Source organism: Alligator mississippiensis, chromosome 2 (assembly GCF_030867095.1).
Source record: "Alligator mississippiensis isolate rAllMis1 chromosome 2, rAllMis1, whole genome shotgun sequence".
In the NCBI taxonomy this organism is placed as follows: Eukaryota; Metazoa; Chordata; order Crocodylia; family Alligatoridae; genus Alligator; species Alligator mississippiensis.
In genome coordinates, this window is record NC_081825.1 from 183362275 (window position 1) to 183380001 (window position 17727).

The 17727-nt window shown below is 46.7% G+C and overlaps 2 protein-coding genes across 2 annotated transcripts in view; one reads left to right on the forward strand and one right to left on the reverse strand.

Moving 5' to 3' along the window:
* The window catches only part of DRD4 (dopamine receptor D4), a 48362-nt gene that overhangs the window by 9121 nt on the left and 21514 nt on the right, over positions 1 to 17727 (forward strand). The window lies entirely within an intron of this gene.
* LOC132248678 (uncharacterized) lies at positions 9480 to 17618 on the reverse strand. The gene is made up of 2 exons (XM_059722537.1): positions 17016 to 17618; positions 9480 to 11423 (listed from the first exon to the last, which is right to left on the reverse strand). Exon 2 carries the CDS (start codon positions 10813 to 10815, stop codon positions 9619 to 9621), a length of 1197 nt encoding a protein of 398 aa, XP_059578520.1. The 5' UTR covers positions 10816 to 11423; positions 17016 to 17618; the 3' UTR covers positions 9480 to 9618.

Genomic DNA, 17727 nt, shown 5'->3' on the forward strand with positions numbered 1-17727 from the left:
GTTTGGCTGAATGAAGTGAGTACCAGCCACCTGTGCCTCTCTTCTAATATGGATGGGAGAGCAGTATCCTGGAGTAGGGAGGGAAAGAAAGAAACACTCTCCCTGGTAGGAGGGAGGATATTTATAGAAAGAACATAAAATGCTTCTACTAAAAAAATCTTAGTTTAAAACAAGGCCAACTATTTCCATCACCATGGCACACTCATATGGGTATTCTTGATTAGATCCAGGGAGCAAAATGTAAAGTTCAAGCATAACTTTTTGATCTCTACAAAGGCTCCATGACAACAAAAACACTCAGTTGGAAATTTGTGTGAATGGAAGGCAATTGTGTGAGAACAAGCAGGGCGACACGACTGCTGGCAGTATCGAAACTGTGTCTGCTGTAAGCTATGAGTATGATCTGGTCAGCAAGCCGGCCAGAAGCATTGCCCATATAGGGCTGTGCGAAAGGATACTGTTCTGTTTCACCTTGAGGTTGGACAGAACAGCGTTCGGTTTCAAATTTCATTTCGATTTGAAACAGCTGTTCCGTTCCATTCCATCGAAACAAAGGCTATTTCAACGCTGTTTTGCCAGGGAAGGGGAGTCCCCTGCCGGATCTTGCTCTGGGGATGGGAAGTCAGCCCAGCTGGACTGACTTCCCATCCCCAGCACTATGGTCAAAACGTTTCGACTTTCAAAATGTTTTGACTAGCCTCATTTTTGTTTCGAGGCTATTTCGACGGCCTTTGTTTCACTTCAATTTTGCTGTTTCGACCTCAAAATGAGTTGAAACTGTGTCGAAGCAAAACAGCCAGCAAAATTTCGCATAGCCCTATTGCCCAATTAGACAAAATACGATTGCCTTTAATGACTAGATCATATTTAGTCATAGCAGCAGCATACTGCAAAACTGCTGGCAGGCTATAGCCTGTGCAGAGAATTTCATTGTGGCTTTTTTGTGGAAAACCTGAAAAGCTTTTATATGCCCAATTTGCAAGCACACAGGGCTCAAGCTGCATTAGCCATGAGGTGCTCACCTTCTGCCTCAAGCTGATTTTAGTTGTTTTGGTTATGGCCATTGAGCTGTTTCTTGGGATGAGATGAAGACAAATTACCTTGTTCTGAGGAGTGGCTAACCTGTTTGAACTGAAACTAAATTAAAAAAAAACTTGGCAGATCCCTGGCAATATGGGCTGTGGAATCTCCTTCACAGAAAGTAATCCAGCCTCCTCCTTGGAGGTTACCTGTCTGACACAGCCTGCATCTGAGCAGGAAGTTGAACCAAATGATCCTTGAGGTCCCTTCCAAGCCCACATGGGAGCTATCTCTGCTCAGTTGCAGCTAACTATAGCCACAGCAGAACAGAGCCCAGCAAGGGCTTGCTGTCTAGGTATTCACCCATCTTCTCAGGCAGGTTGTCCAGGGGGTGCTGGCTCAGTGCCACAATAGCAATACCCAGTGTGGCATGAGCACGTCTTCAGGAGCTGCAGTCACACAGCAGCAATGTCAGTGCAGACATATCCAAAGTCTGGAAGTTAGGCCCAGCTAGCACAGGCAAGTGGAACTCCCCTCTGCAATTCATGGCATTTTGCAGGAAGCACCATGAGTTACAGCAATTCTCTTCTGCCCCCAACCCAACAGACATTTGCTGTTGGGTCCAGGAGGTTGGGGGATCCATCTGGAGTTTAGAGCAGCTGTGAGTCTGCAGCTGCTCCTCCCTCCTAGCCCCAGTGCTATCTTTAGAATGGGAGGTGGGGGAAGGGACTGGAGGGAGCTTGTTCTGGGCATTGCCCAGGTGATGCTGGAGGGGGGGGTAGGTAAATTGGAGGCCCCCCACCTTGTGGGAGGGGGACTGTGTTTCATCCCCCCCACCCTTCAATGCTGCCTGGACAACCCCCAGAACAAGCTCCTTCTGCTCTTTTTCCCTCTCCCATTCTGAAAGCACCACGGGAAGCAGAGCTAGGCTGTCAGCCCAACCCTGGTCCCTGTACACACTGACACAAGTTAAAGTGGAGCGCCTTCATCTGAACTGTCATATAATGAGGGTTCAGATTGTTGTGGGGTTGGGTCCTTTTAAAGCAATCTGCTGTCATGCATTTGTGTTCACTCATCGCTGTAAAGCACTTTCAGGGGCCATACTGGGCAAAATTTGCCACTTCTGCCTGTCCCTAGAGTCTTGTCACAGACAGTATCAGGTAACCTAAGTTTGTGCTGAAGATCTTGTAGCCTAAATAGAAAAGAGACAAAGCTTTGGAGAATGGAAGTATTCCCTGTTCGGTAGATATGTTGCACTGAAGGGTGAGGGCCTTTGTGGCAGACTCTGTCTATGCCTGGAGAAGGTTGTTTGTGCCCGAAAGCTTGTGATGAACAATTTTTCCAATTATTGAGTTGGTCTAATAAAAGATATCACGTTTGCCTTGTCTGCCTTTATGGCAGTGCTGAACACTGAACCCAGCTCCCCTGAGATTCAGTCTGTCTTTGCCATGGACCACCCTGTGGGCACAGTACAAATTGTCCCATAGTTTGGCCTATAAACACTTCTTCTTTCTGTTTGCATTGCATGTCACATGCTGTTAAAAATGTTCTCTTTCCTCATTACTTTGCCTTGTCAAGCTTACTTGCTTAAGCAGCAGGAGTCAACTCTTGAGACTAAAATGAAGAGCACTGTGCAATTAATTGATTTGTGAGGTCGCTAGCGTAAATCTTACGTAAATCATAATGTTGTGATTTAAGTTCTGTCTTGCAGCCTACCAGAGCTAAAAGCCATACACTGAAAGAAACCTGGGGCATACCCATTCCCCAGTGAGACGCATGCATCCATTTCTTGCCTTAATGGCTCACACTTTCATAGAATCATATAATCATAGAAAATTAGGTTTGGAAGGGCCCTCAGGAGGTCTAGTCCAACCCCCTGCTCAAAGCAGGACCATGCCCAACTAGATCATTCCCACTGGGGCTTTGTGGCAAAAATGAGCACAATACTCCAGGTGTGGCATCACCAGTACTGAATAGAGGGGAATAATCACTTCCCTCTATTTTCTGGCAACAACCCAGTATGCTGCTAGCCTTCTTGGCAACAAGGGCACACTTGTTGACTCCTATCTCGTTTATTGTCCACTGTAACCCCTAGGTCCTTTTCTGCAGAGCTGCTGCTTAGCCACTTGGTACCAAGGCTGTACTGGTGCATGGAATTGTTCCATCTCAAGTGTAGGACTTTGTACTTGTCCTTGTTGAACCTCATGAAATTTCTTTTGGCCCAGTCCTCCAATTTGTCTAGGTCACTGAAACTCAGCACTACCCTCCAGCATATCTACTACTCCCCACAGCTTGGTGTCGTCTGTGAACTTGCTGAGGTTGCAGTCCTCACTGAGAGTGAAATGTAAGCTTAATATTACTTAATATTAATAATATCCAGTACTTTAAGGCCAGGAATTTAATGGGAGGGAGAATCGCTTTTTAGACAAGTTTACGTTTAATCCTTTAGAAGCGCTAGCTATAGTTGTGCCTAGGGGTGGATGAGCAGCTGGAGTGCAGGGGAAGTGGGCAGAGGTGTGTAGGAGAAAGACGTTTTTACTGTATATATTACTGCTGACAAGAAGGGGGAGGTGCACTACGAGTACACGCATAGGTGTTGTGTGTGCACGTATGCCTGTCAGCACTTGTCTAGCACTTATCTAGAATAGAAATATGATTTGTGCATTGAAATGTTTGCTGGCATGTTTCGGTGAACCCATTTTTAAATATTGCTTTATGACAATGAAAGGGGCGATAAGAAGCTAGTTGTGGTCAACCACATGGGCAGACTATGATTGAAGGTGTTACCACCTGTAATATGCTCAGCACCTAATGTCTGCAGTTCTTGCCTCTAAGGGCTGAAGACTGTCAGGAGGAAGAACCCCAGAGCTTCAGTGGCATCCTGCTTTCACTGTTGGGCATATGAGATTCTCCACCCCATGCAGCCAGCTGGGAGCAAAGCCACATGAATATAGGGAGGACTATTCACATGGTGCTCAACAGTACTTTAAAGGAAGCAATGCTACACCACTATGTGAAGGGAGGCAGAGAAGCATCATGACACCCAGGCAGGGCCAGCAGCACTGACAGCAGGCAAGAGAAGTAGCTAAGGACTTGGATCTGCAAAGCATTGTGAGCATAACGGAGGCTCTCTATCATATCAGTAGGCTCAGCATTGCCTTATTTGATCAAATCTGCAGCTGGAGACGGATGAGGCCATGAAGAGACTCTTGCTCTTCAACTTCTTCTCCATCCCAGCCTGGACACTAAAATATCCATGGTACTTTAAGGCTCTAGTGGAGGGGCTGCAGTGGCTTTCTGAGAAACAGAGGGCACATAAAGTTTAGGACCTCACCCCTGCCTAATGAATGAGTTGCAGTAAATAGGAGTCTTGCCTGTTGACTAGGTTATGGGCAGAGTTGACTATATGAAACTTCAGTGTCATGTAGCATCCTATGCACCCTTGTCTGCAATAGCCAGGATGGAGTTCTTCTTATTAGCACCTTTCTTAATCTACAGCAAATGACCTTGCTTTGAAACAGAGTTGAACCAAGAATTTATGTTGGGAAAATATTGGTGTGGCTTGGTTACATAAACATCTTTGTCATTTACTTGTTTGGAATTGATTAAGAAAGAAGGAGCAAGATTTTCAGCTGATCTGCTTGTTTAAATAGAGAGCCTTTGGGTTTTAGTTACCTAAAGGTGAGACTAGTGTGGTTTGGGGGGAAAAAACAGATATTGATATTTTCTCGTTTTCAATTAGAAAAAATAAAGGTTGATGGAACTAAGTTGCTCTCAAGAACTATTTAAAGGAAGCCTGAGCCAGTTAAGATCTCTAAAGCTTTTTACTGTGTGCACCTTGATGGGCTGGCTAATCTCTTCCAACCTAGCATAATCAGCTAGCAATTAATCACATGACCCAGTGAAGCCAGTTGGGCCTCTGTTAATCTAAAATCAATCAAGCATCAGAGTCATTAGCTAATACAGACAGGGTGACACTGTATGGCAACATGTCCTCCTTAAATGTTGCCATTTCCACTTGGAAAACTAAGGGGTTGACTACTTAGGAGTGACTCTGCTTTCTTCTTTTCCTCTTCACCTTTTGTTGAAGAATAGAGTGGAACATGAACTAACACCTCCCCACACTGATAGTGTTTAAAAGAAAAAGAAAAAGTGATTTTTAAATGGGTGCCTGCATTAAAACAGCCTGATTTTTTTTCAGAAAGTGCTGAGCCTCTGCCCTCCGAGAATGAGGGCCCTTTACATTAGAGCATCAAAATGAAGACTGTGCCCATAAAAAATCAAAATGAAACACGAAGTTCTGAAAATCGTGGCTCTAGATCCTGACTTGCTTTTTCTATAATAGAACCACACCCTCCAGGAGCTGAAAACACTTGAAATTGCCTCTAAATTCAGCTCCCAGTTCTCAAAGATTGAGCCCATTCTAGAGAGCATTTCAAATGGTGAATGCTGGTCTGGGTCTGGATCCAGTTTGATCACATTTCTGTTAAGGGTGTTCTGTGTGAAATTAGCAGAACAGTTTTCCAGGACTCTGCCGCCTCCTGCTCCTCTGCTGAAATCCTAATTTTGCATGTGACCTCATAACTAGCAGATGTTATTCCTTGCATGGCTCTCCTCCCTCCCCTGAGTAGGATGCATATGGGAATGATCCTAGGTGGAGAACAAGCTCAAGTTTGCAAAGGGTTTGGTGGAAACCAAAAAATATTCAATAAAAACAAAGCACTAGCGGGCATTTAACTTCATCCCCATCTGTACTGCCTCCCTGCTGAGCATGGGACCCCTAGAGATGGATGCTCCTACTCTGTACACACCCAAGCCCAATAATTAAGCAGGAGTAGGTACTTAAAAGGGCCTTGAGTGAGTACTGCCTTAGAGGCTTTCTGTCCTGGAAAAGCCTGTGTGCTGCATTGGCATGCACATCAACCCCTCTAAGATATTTTCAGTGTCTAATTGCTAGGTGTGGGTGCTCACGGAGTAGGAGCTCAATCCTCCGTAGTGGTTCTGAGGGCTGTAGAAAGGCACTAGAGACCTGGCCTTTGGGACCTATCTCACTAAAGAAGTGGTCTGCTGATTTGGGGGGAGAGGGAAAGACCTAACCAAATGGACCATCCTTCCAACTAGACTAATGGATGGCAACTGTCTGAACACGTGACTGAGGCATTTGGGAATACACAACTGCCTACACTTGGAGGTGAGGAAAAAAACGTGTTCTACAGCAGCGTTTTTGGTGGTGACTTCAGAGGGTTATTGGCATCTCTTTGACTTCTCACAGGGGAGTCTGTGATATGCCAGGCATTGTGGTCCAGCCACAGTAGGTATCTGGTCTGAGGCATAGTATGGCCTAATTGTAGTGTTTCAATCCCAGTTGTCCCAGTGAGAAGTGCCTAATGAGAAGTGGTTCCAGTTCAGAAATCTTCTTGACACTTTCTCTGTCATTCTGGGCCAACTGGATGAGCGATGGCATTAAGCCAGTATGGTCATCATCGGTCCTGTTTAAAAAGGATGGTCCAGGCTATAAGGGTTAAGACATTCACACATCAAACTCCATCTAAACACAGGTGAGGCCTTTAAAGTTTAGTTCTTATTGTTGATTTGTATTGGCACAGAAGCCGCTGTGGGCTTGCTGCAGTACTTACCTATGACTGGAGCCAGTCCCTGCTTTTCAGATTTTAGTTTTCCTTCAGCCTATGTTTGTCTGGTCTCTTTTAGATAAGAGCCAGGTTCAGAATGACACCACCTCACAAGGCACTGGAAGGCAATTAGATTACAGTGCAGGAACCATTGCTTCCTGCACTATTGGAGCACTGCAGAGCTGCTTTTTGCTAAGCGAGGAAGGAAGAGTCTCTCCCCCCTTCCCTATCTCCCATACATCATAGTGCAGCTGTTAGTACCTGCTCAGTTCTCCTGAGCATGACTATATATCAGTTGATTGAATGTGCTACAAAGAGAAACATCAGAAAACTTTGCTCTGGGATTTATGTAGAGAGAAGGGCCTATATTCTTCCCCGAATGCTGTACTTGGGACTGATCTTGTGAAGTTTTATGCTGAAGAAATGAGCTTGGATTTAGAACGAGTAACAGCTTATTAATGATGAAGGATGAGTTTGAGGCTTCCAGTCTGCCCCTCTCCAGAATTTAAATTTTGGATGCCCCCACTAAGAATATCAGCTGTCTTGCAATCTGCATTAAGCAGGGGGAAGATGGGATGGAGACTTTTGTGTTTCTATGTCTTCTGCCCTTTTTGGAAGAGTGAAACTAACTGGGTTGCTGGTGTACAGGGCATCTGGAGTTAGTTAGCTAGTCACTCCATTAGCTTCCATAAACACCAAGACTGGGAATCTATCTGAAGCCAGATTCTGTCTCAAACATGTAGAATAGGCACTTATTCTGCACATTCTTGCTCCTTGATCATTGCAACAAAGTAATGACCCTATGTTTCTGCATAAAGCAGTCAAGGCAGGGTGAGGAGATCCCTTGCTTCTCAGAATTTGCATGGTGCCATTTGGTGAGAGCAGACTCTTCAGGGCTTTTCCTCCCTATTATGTGCAAGGGACTAGAAATCATGGCCTTGCTGAATAGTCAAAAGGTCCAGGTCAAAGGTCTACTCAAGCCTAGCAACCCATTGGCCTAACATGATTAAGATGTATCTGTAGAGTGGTGTGGCATGGCTAGTTTTACGTTTATCTATCTGTGGCTTCCCAGATGCCCACTTGCAGCAAAACCAAGTGAGGAAGCCTCTGGCAGAAGTCTGGAGCAGGGGGGATAAACTCCAACTCTGTAACCAGATGCCTTAATGTTCTACCTCTGTGCTCCTGGGACACTAGTGCAGGGATATCAGTCTTGTGGCTCCTGGATTGGATCCAGCCCATGAAGCCATATCACGTGGCCCACAGGGCTGCTAGAAGGGATGGGAATCTGGGGCTGGGGCAAGTGAGGGCAGAGCCTGCTGCCAAAATCTGGGGCACAGAGCCCATTTGTGACATGGTGACAGGGCTGAGTGACAGCTGCAGTAACCACTGCCAGCCTCCCTGCCTCCCTCTTCTTTCTACCTCTGCACTTGGTCAGCTGTCTCCAGCCTGAGGGAGTCAGGCGAGTTTCACACCTCTGCCATAGTAGTGTAATGAATATTCTATTATTAAAACATTTCAAAGATACTCTGCATTCAGTGAAAACTGGCCTGTTTCCATGAAAGATCGAGATAATAAGGAAACTGCATTTCTGACCTGGTGAAGAACATCTTGCATTTGAAAAATTGTCTATCTCTATCCCACACATACAGTTGGTCCAATGAAAGATATCCCCTTAAGAAATCCTTGCTTCTTGCATGATTTCTGGACCATCACTGATGGCTATGACATCACTCTTGCACTACCACTTTCTGACAGAAAATTGTTCTGTTTTCCATTAAGCAGCTTTGTCTGGAGCAAAATGAAGACCATCTTGGATCGTAATTCTGTTCCTGCTTTGCTTCTGTGGCAGCACAGTTATGTAGTGACACTTGTATACAGGCTGTGGCAAACCAGCTTTTGGGCTTTGAGAGAGTTTAGGTAACGGGAGCAAAACCTGGCACAGGGAAGAAAGGACCTGGGAACTGGAGCAAGGTTTTTGTTATATATTTCTCTAGATCAGCTGCCCTGCCCAGTAAAGCAGAGCGTGTACGGCATTGTGCAGCTCTCTGACCCAGCTTGTTCAATGCTTGGCACCCACTTGCTCACTGGAGACAAGTGTTGGGCATGAAGCACCTCCTCCCTTGTCTCCACCTGGACACATAATCCAGGCAAGCCTGGCTCGATCCTATGGCAAGAGGAACCTTCTCTCCCACAGCCTTTTGAGGGTCAGCCACAGTCAATGAAGCTTCAGCTGTAAGAGGTCTGTTGGGCTACTGTGTCCCTTTGCCTGCCAAATTTTGTTTCGGTTGTATTTCTGAAGAAGCAGGAAGTGTCCCTTTGAGAGGGTTGGAGTGCTGTTGCTCCAGAGAAGCTTTTCTTTAACATCTTCTCAACCTAATAGAGGAAGCCAGGACCTATGTCTAGGTCCTGACTAGCTCCAGGTCACTCTAGCCCAGGGGCGGGCAATTATTTTGGGCAGAGGGCTGCTTACCCAGTTTTGGCAGGCTGTTGAGAGCTGCATGGGTAGCCCTGCCCCTTGACAGGTGCCCCGCCCCCGGTCACCATCTTGGATCCAACGTCCCAATGTCTTGGGACCAATGTCCCAGGGCCAGCACTGGTGGGGCCCAAAGCGTGGCACAGGCCGGCAAGGGTCTGTGGAGCCGGGCTGGGCTACACCAGCAGAGAGCGGGAAAGTTGGCCCGGGTCCATAGAACCCCTGCCAGCTGGGACCCTGCGCCCCTGCCACCCTGCTCTGGGCCCCGGCGGCACTGGCCCCAGGACACCAGTGCAGGCCCTGTGCTCCCGCTGGCTCCCCGCCTACTCACACCCAGTGCCCCCCAGCTTCCACGCAGCAGAGGATCAGTTGCATTAAGACATAGAACATTATCAGAACTATCAAGACAAACAATATTCCATACAGGATTTTCTTGCCAAGGGCCCCGAAATCTGGGAGCCAGGAGGTTAGCCAAGACCACATTTCTTCTAGACCTCAGTCAGTATTTTGTGAGGCCACTTGATGTAGGACCCTTAACTGATTTCGGATTTTGCGAATGTCAGTTTCGATTCGCATGTCCTGATTGACATAGACACAACAGGTGGAGTTTACTAAGGCACATACTCCTCCCTGGGATACCAATAGGTAATCTAGGGCTATGCGGTGTTGTATAGTTACTTGTGAGATCTGGGAGATCTCTTTTTGCAGAGCCTGAATTGCATCCGCAGTGGCATTTCCCATAGCTTCCATTGTGGCTGAAATGTTAATTATGGCTAGTTCCAATTCTCTTATTCCAAGCCACGGTATGAAGGTTCTCACAAATCGATGGAACCCTGTGTTTCTGGTAGCTAAGGGGTTAACCGCCCTTTTCATGTGATGGTTGAAATTTTTTACTTGTTCCAGATATATTGCACTATGCATTTCGAAACCAGGGATAACACGTCCAAGAGTGCATGCCCCCACCCAATTCCAGGGCAAGATTTTATGAGCCCTGTTTCCGCAGAGCCAGTAAAGGCCTGGGGCAGAAAGGGTACTCAAATCTCGACAGTTGTTGTGCCCTATCCGGCACTTTCGATTGATATGCATTGTATAGGACGGTCCACGTTCAGCTGCTATCCTGCCGGACCGAGATATATTACAAGAAGTAAAATTGGAGTGAATGTAAAATTCCAATCTGTTTGCAATGAGAGCAACATGAGGTTCCTTAGAAAAGTTGTAGACCATGAATCCTGTACAATTGAGAGAGGGTACGTTACCCAACAGGATTCCACTGGTGCTACTAGGGCTATAATCTAGAGTAGTTAGGCAATGAGGGTAGTGTCCTACAGGTGTGGCTTTATTATAAGCTCCGGTGTTGTTGGATCTGTAACAGAAAGGCGCCTCTACTCTTGGGGAGATTATCCAGTTAGTAGGGGCGGCCCTCCATTCTTTAGGAGCGGACCGATGGGCAGCTAACAAGTAGTGTCTAATGAAGCCGCCGTTTATTGTTCCCCATTGCTGGAGGGATATTGGTACTCCGATCATTGGGATTCCTTGGTGTAAGTGTGCTGGGCTGTGAGAGCATATCCAGCAGTCACTTTTATTTCCAGCTTGAGCCACCGCATGGGAGATCTGCAAATACAAATTTTTCTCCCACCCCCCTTGGGTGATACTGAGATACCCAAGTGTGATATATAAGGATTTCAGTGCCATTTTTAGATACAGGAGGGACAAAGAATCTTAACAACAAACATAACCAGCACCAGTAAGAAAAAGAACACTACCAGCCAAACCCAGGATGGCAGCCAAAGTCTTTCTTCGTCCTCTGGGCTCAAGTTACCTAAAGGACTGATAATGTCGGCTCTTGGTCTTGATCGAGGTGGTGATCTTCCGAATGGGAGCATTCACTTTCTTCGAGGCCGAAGATGATATCTTCGTTCTTCAACTGATGAATCCGGCTGGGCTGAGGTGTTGGGTGCCGGGGAGAGGTTACTAGCACTTGCACCCTGATGCTCCTCACTTGCCTGAGTGAGGTCCTGAGGGTCTTTGTCCTTGGCCTCAGGGAAAGATCCCAACCTTGGTTGGAATACAGCTGCTTCGGGGTCCAATGGAGGTGATACCTTCTTGCAGTGCGAGGCGTGAGTCCACGTTTGGTGACCTTGGCAACGAACAGCAGAATTAGTGGTTAGAAGTACCTGGAAAGGTCCTTTCCATCTGGGTTGAAGTGCGTTTTTCCGTTGATAGACCTTTACGTAGATCCAATCCCCTGGTTCGAGGTTGTGACAGGGAACATCCGGTGGTTGAGGTAAGGCTTCTTGGACCTGTGAATGAACAGACCTGGCATACTTCATTAATGCCTTGCAATAATTTAGTACAGTTTCATCAGTTAATTGTAGGTCTGTTTGGTGAGGGGCAACAGGTGGTGTAGCTGGCATCCTCATGGGTCGTGCCATGAGTATTTCATAAGGGGTTAGGCCATGTTTTCTGTTAACAGTGTTTCTAATGTGCATAAGAGCAATGGGCAGTGCATCAGGCCATTTGAGGCCTGTTTCAGCACAAATCTTCGAAATGCACGTTTTTAAATCAGAGTCTTTACGTTCTACAGCACCACTTGACTGTGGATGATAACTACAGTGTAGGTGTTGCTGTATGTTGAGTGCTTGGCAGATGTTTTTTACTATCTGTCCTGTGAAATGGGTGCCACGGTCACTATCTATTGTGAGGGGCAATCCAAATCTAGGGATGAATTGTTTGAGCAATTTCTTTGCTACAGTGATGGATTCAGCACGTACGCATGGGTAGGCTTCCACCCATCCAGAGAACACATCAATAATAACAAGAATGTATTCATAAGAACAGCACTTAGGTAGCTGCACAGAATCAATTTGCAGATTTACAAACGGTCCCCATGGAGGGGGATGGGCTGCGGGTGTCGTTTTTACCCGTTGCCCAATGTTGTGAGCTAAGCAGATGGGACAGGAGCTACAGTACTGTTGTGCCATGGAAGGAAAATTTGGGGCAAACCAATTTCTTTGTACTGTAGCAATCATTCCTCCTTTGCTCGTATGGGCCACAGAGTGGGTTAAACGAGCAAGATGTGGCAAAAGCTCTCTAGGCGCCACCAGGCGGCCGTCCGGGGAGCACCAGAGAGAGTCGGGGTGCAGTGAACATCCTGCACGCAGCCAGTCATTTATTTCCTTTTTTGGGGCCTGATTTTGAAGAAGGGCCAGACTTGAAAGGCTAGCCAAAGGAGACTGGTCTGCTGAAAAACAAACAAAAACAGAGTTAGGAGCCTGTGGGCCAGAAAGGACCGCATTTCTGGCAGAACGGTCTGCCAGATCATTTCCTCGTGTGACATCATCAAAGGGTTTCTCATGAGCTTTACATTTAACAATAGCAAGAGGCAATTGAACAGCTTCTAAGAGCGCTTTTACATAACAACCATGACTGATTTGGGTCCCTGATGAAGTGAGGAACCCTCTTTGTTTCCAGATTTGTCCAAAATCATGAACAACACCAAAAGCATACTTAGAGTCAGTATAAATGGTTGTAGTTTGATTTTTTGCAAGAATGCAAGCACGTTTTAAAGCAATGAGTTCAGCAAGTTGAGCAGAACGAGCTTGGGGTAAAGAATAGGCTTCCAAAACAGCATACTGAGTGCATACTGCATATCCCGCAACTAATTTGCCTGCATCATTTCTAAGACAGGAACCATCAACAAACAAAACAAGGTCAGAGTTCAGGATAGGAATGTCCTTGAGGTCAGTTCGAGGGGTTAACAATTGAGTTGTGATAGACAGGCAATCATGAGGCTCACCATCAGAGGCAATAGGCAGAAGTGACGCAGGATTCAGAATTGAACAGCGATTTAAGGTTACATTTGCAGCTGACAGTAGAAGTTTCTCATATTTAGTAAGACAGGAATTGGAAATGTGCTGAGTTTTGCCCTTGAGCAGAAGGGCCATCACAGCATGTGGAACTGCAACGGTTAAAGAGTGTCCCAAAACTAGAGAATCTGCCTTTTCAACCAACAAGGCAGCAGCTGCAACTGAACGGAGGCAAGGAGGAAGTCCCGCAGCTACGGGATCAAGGGCAGAGCTGTAATATGCAATTGGGTGATGCTTTTCACCATGCAGCTGAGTGAGTACTCCTAAAGCGATTCCTTCCCGTTCATGACAAAACAAGGTAAAGGGTTTCTTATAATTAGGAAGTCCAAGAGCAGGAGCAAGAGTGAGGGCTTGCTTAAGGGCCACAAATGCTTGTTCAGCTTCAGGAGTCCAAGGGAGGGGTTCCGGGGTGGTATCATGAGTGAATGCTTGCAAGGGTTTTGCGAAAGCAGCATAACCCAGGATCCACTGTCTACAATAACCCGTTGCACCTAAGAATCCCCTCATCTGTTTTCTAGTCATAGGTTTGGGAATGTTGAGGATAGCTTCAACTCTGCTAGGGGAAAGGTGTCGTTCTCCTGCTGAGATATCATGCCCTAAATAATGTACCTTAGACTTGCAGAGCTGCAATTTAGATTTTGAGGCCTTGTGGCCTTTCTGAGCTAAAGCTGTGAGGAGTGTCAAAGTATCTTGCTCACAGGCCTCTAAAGTGGGTGAGGCTAACAATAGATCATCAACGTACTGAACAAGGGTGGACCCCCCTTTGAACGTGATAGGATCCAAATCTTTTTTTAGGATCTGAGAAAACAGGGTTGGGGACTCTGTATATCCCTGAGGGAGTCTTGTCCAGGTATATTGAAATCCCTGATAAGTAAATGCAAACAGATACTGGCTATCCTTATGAATGGGGATAGAGAAAAAAGCAGAACAAAGATCCACTACTGTGAAATATGTAGCATCTGAAGGGATACAGGAAAGAACAGTGGCAGGGTTAGGGACCACGGGGAAAGCGGGTAACACAGCGGCATTTACAGCTCGAAGATCTTGCACAAAGCGATACGTATCTTTACCAGGTTTTTTGACAGGTAGGATAGGTGTGTTGCAAGGGGAGCGTATTGGGACAATAATCCCTTGCTCAAGGAGTGAGGAAACGACAGGCTTGATCCCTTCCTCAGCTTCCTTTGAGATGGGGTACTGTGGGACACGAGGAAGTGGCTTGGCAGGGTTCAGGATGATACGCACTGGTTCAGCACTCAGCATGTGCCCCACTTCATTCGCATGGGTGGACCACAGCTGTGGAGGTACTCGTGCCAACAGTTCCTCTTGCAAGAAGGAAGTGTCAGGATCAGAGTACTCCTGGGTTAGCAAAGCCACAAGCTCAGTTTCCCTATGTTCCGGTACCTCAAGGTAAACACCATCTGGGCTACAATAAATCACGCGTCCCAGTTTACACAGCAAATCCTTACCAAGAAGGTTGACAGGTGCACAGGGGCTAAGAAGAAAGGCATGATTTTCAGACAAAGGGCCAATAGAGATGGAGACAGGTTCAGAGACGGGATGTGGGATAGGTTGTCCGCCTATACCGACAGCATTTACAGTTTCAGGAGAATAAGGTAGAAAAGGAAACTCAGCAGCCTTTAGCGTGGAGCGGGACGCTCCGGTGTCGACAAGACAGGAGACAGGTTTACCAGAAATAAGGCATTCAACAAACGGACCAGATTGGTCAGTAGCAAGCAAAGGAGCAATGATGTCACTGTCCCTCAGGCTGTCCTATTCAACACTGGGAAAATTGACAGGAAGTGGAGGTGGGGGCTGGGGTCTGGGTCCTTGGCCGGGGCGGTTGGGGCATTCTGATTTCCAGTGTCCTTCTTGCTTGCAATAATGACATTGGTTCCCATAGTCTGGGTTTTGTGGGCTCAAGGATCTATCTCTTCCCCTGAATCTACCCGGGCCTCCCCTTCCCCGTCCTCGTCCCCTTCCTCTACCTGGACCCTGCAACTGAGAAATCTGTAAGGCCATTAACTTAAACTCGGCACTGTCTTTAGACCGTTCCAATTTGTTATGAAAATGGTTAGCCGCAGCAAGGACTTCAGTCAAATCTTTAGTTTCCCAGCCAATAATTACTGTTTGAATTTTCTCAGCAATTTTAGGGTTAAGTCCCTGGACGAATGCTGCCACTATTGCTTGTTTAGCATTTCCGACTGGGTTATCCATTCCTGAGTATCGTTCAAATGCCTGTTTGAGGCGTTCTAAATAGTCACTGGGGTGTTCATTTTTGTTTTGTTTACAGGTATTTATTTTGGTCCAGTCTGCCTTTTTTGGGCAAATTGTGAGAACTGCCTGAACCAAAGCATTTCTCTTGTCAATAAAGTCTTGGCCAATCCCTGGGTTTTGATCTGGCCAAGTACAGGCAGCATACAGACGTAGCATAGTTTCTTTGGGCAAAATGGATCGCATGAGCTGATTAATGTCAGCCCATGTTGGATTATAACAATTTATAACAGTCTGCAATTCTTCCTGAAATTTTTCTGGGTCTTCCCTGATTTTTGGGAACTTTTGAGTTAAATTGTAGAGATCACCTGGAGTCCAGGGTGCATGCACAGTTACTATATTTTGTCCATCGGTGCCAATGCCTGGCATTTGTCTTAGGGGGTAAACTTGTGCAGTTCGGGATCTCAGATTGATGGGAGATCTTTCCATGCCTATTCCCATTCTTCTAAATACACCTGTGGTGGGTTGTGACCCAGGAGTAAATTGCCACACTGGTGATGATTGAGTGGCAGATATGGTGGATGAGTCTGGACTATTAAGCTCCGTGGATGGATTTACTGAAGGAGCTTCAGCTAATGGGTCACTAGCCTGGGCTGCAGCCTGATGTTGAACTGGTTGTTGCTGATGTGGGAGTCCCAGGAGAGCGGGGTTCGAACAAAGGTCAAGGATATCCTCTGCTGGCTCCGGTGGTGGGGGCGCCCTGGGCAATGCTGGATACATCGGAGCGGTGGCCAGCGTGTAATTTGGGGGAGCAGCCAATTTCTCCCGAACAGCTTTTAACTGCTGTTTTAATTTTTCTTGAGAGTCTTTTAGGCTCCTAGTTTGAGATTCTGTCCGCCTTTTGGACATTTCATCATACCAATAAAAGAACGCGTCCCACTGGTTTTGTGGTGTTTTGGATCCACGGGACTCTAACGCCCCTCTCAAGTGCACTATTTTATCCTGATCAAATGTTCCTTCCTGTGGAAAATGTTTCACAGGATCATCCCTAGTATACCAGTTCCACTTATCCAGGTACTTGCAAGTCTCGGGAGAATAGTGTGTGTACATAAAGTATGCCGGAGTCCCCTTAGGGGGGACAGGAACCTGTTTAGACTGACTTGTTCCCATTTTCAGTCACACAGGGAGACGTAGGAGAGGCTTATTTAGGATGTCCGGGCCGCTCAGTGCCTTGCCCCGCAGTTTTTCACTGCCCAGACAAAAGGCTTCTGACCCGACACCGGCTCATAAAATGGAAATGGGGAGGGAAACACTAGAGGGATCCTTTCACTCCTGCTTTCGGCAGAAGCTACTGGGACGAGGGGTTTGGAAAAGACAAAATCACTCAGACGCCCTGTCCACTGGGTCACGAGGTTCCAGTTGGGTCCCCTTGCTTTCAAAACTGCCCTGTCAGGCAGAATTGGGGCGGCTGAACCCAACCGTAGTCTCAGTCCTGGTCAGTGGCTCATATTTCTAAATACACAAACACATGCACATTTATTCAGTCAGCCAGACCTCCTACCCCACACCGCCTTAGTTAATTAACTACAAGCCCGATGTGCTGTTGGATGAAGGTGCCTCAAACAGTTTCTCCCTAAAACGTACGTTACCAGACACAAAATGGGATCCTTTACCAGACAGAAAATTTTAGCCGGCAGTAAGGTTCAGACTGACCTGTTTTAACAAGGTTCAGATCCAGTTACCACGGCCAAGTTGGGAGCCTACAGGCAGTCCTCCTCCGAAACCCCAATAGAGATTTTGAATTAGGTCTCTTACCTCTCAAGTTTGGCGCCTCAGGGTTCGGGGGGGGGGGGGGGTAGCCTGCGGTCCTCCTTCCTCAGCCTGTGTTCTGGATCCGAGTCACAGCACCAGGAATTGTCGTGGAAACACACACAGAGTACTTTTGGGTCAGGTCAGCAGAAGCTTTTATTCAAAAGAAACTACAGCTGTAGGGGGAGTTCCAAAGTGACATGGATTTCCCAAGCACTTGGAAGGGGTCCCCCCCCCCAAGAGCAAAATCAGGAGGCTTATATACTTTTTAACAGTCACTTACAACTCACGTGATCATATAGTGAAATTAGCATGAAAAGCGGCTATAATATTACTTCATTATTTCTTTGCTGTTATCAGGATGGGAATTATGGGGGAGGTGGGGTTAGTTCACAAACCTCCTTCTTGCACCTGGAAATCTACTTTGTACATACCTTTTTTTTTTTCTACCTTCAAGGCCGCGGTGAGCGAAGCATTTGCAGAAGAGTTACAAAGAACAAACACTTGCCCTTATCTGTTCTACTGTACCGAGCCAGCAATTCTACACAAAGCAGTTATGTCATCTTATAACTAAAATAATCAAAGTTTAAGGCATATATTTTTTCTGATTCCACATTAGCCCCGCGCGGGCTGCGAGCGCCTGCAGCGTGGGGCACTGGCCATGTGGCGGGTGAGGGGCTGCTTTTCTCGGTGCAGGGCTGGGGCTTCTGGCTGGGGG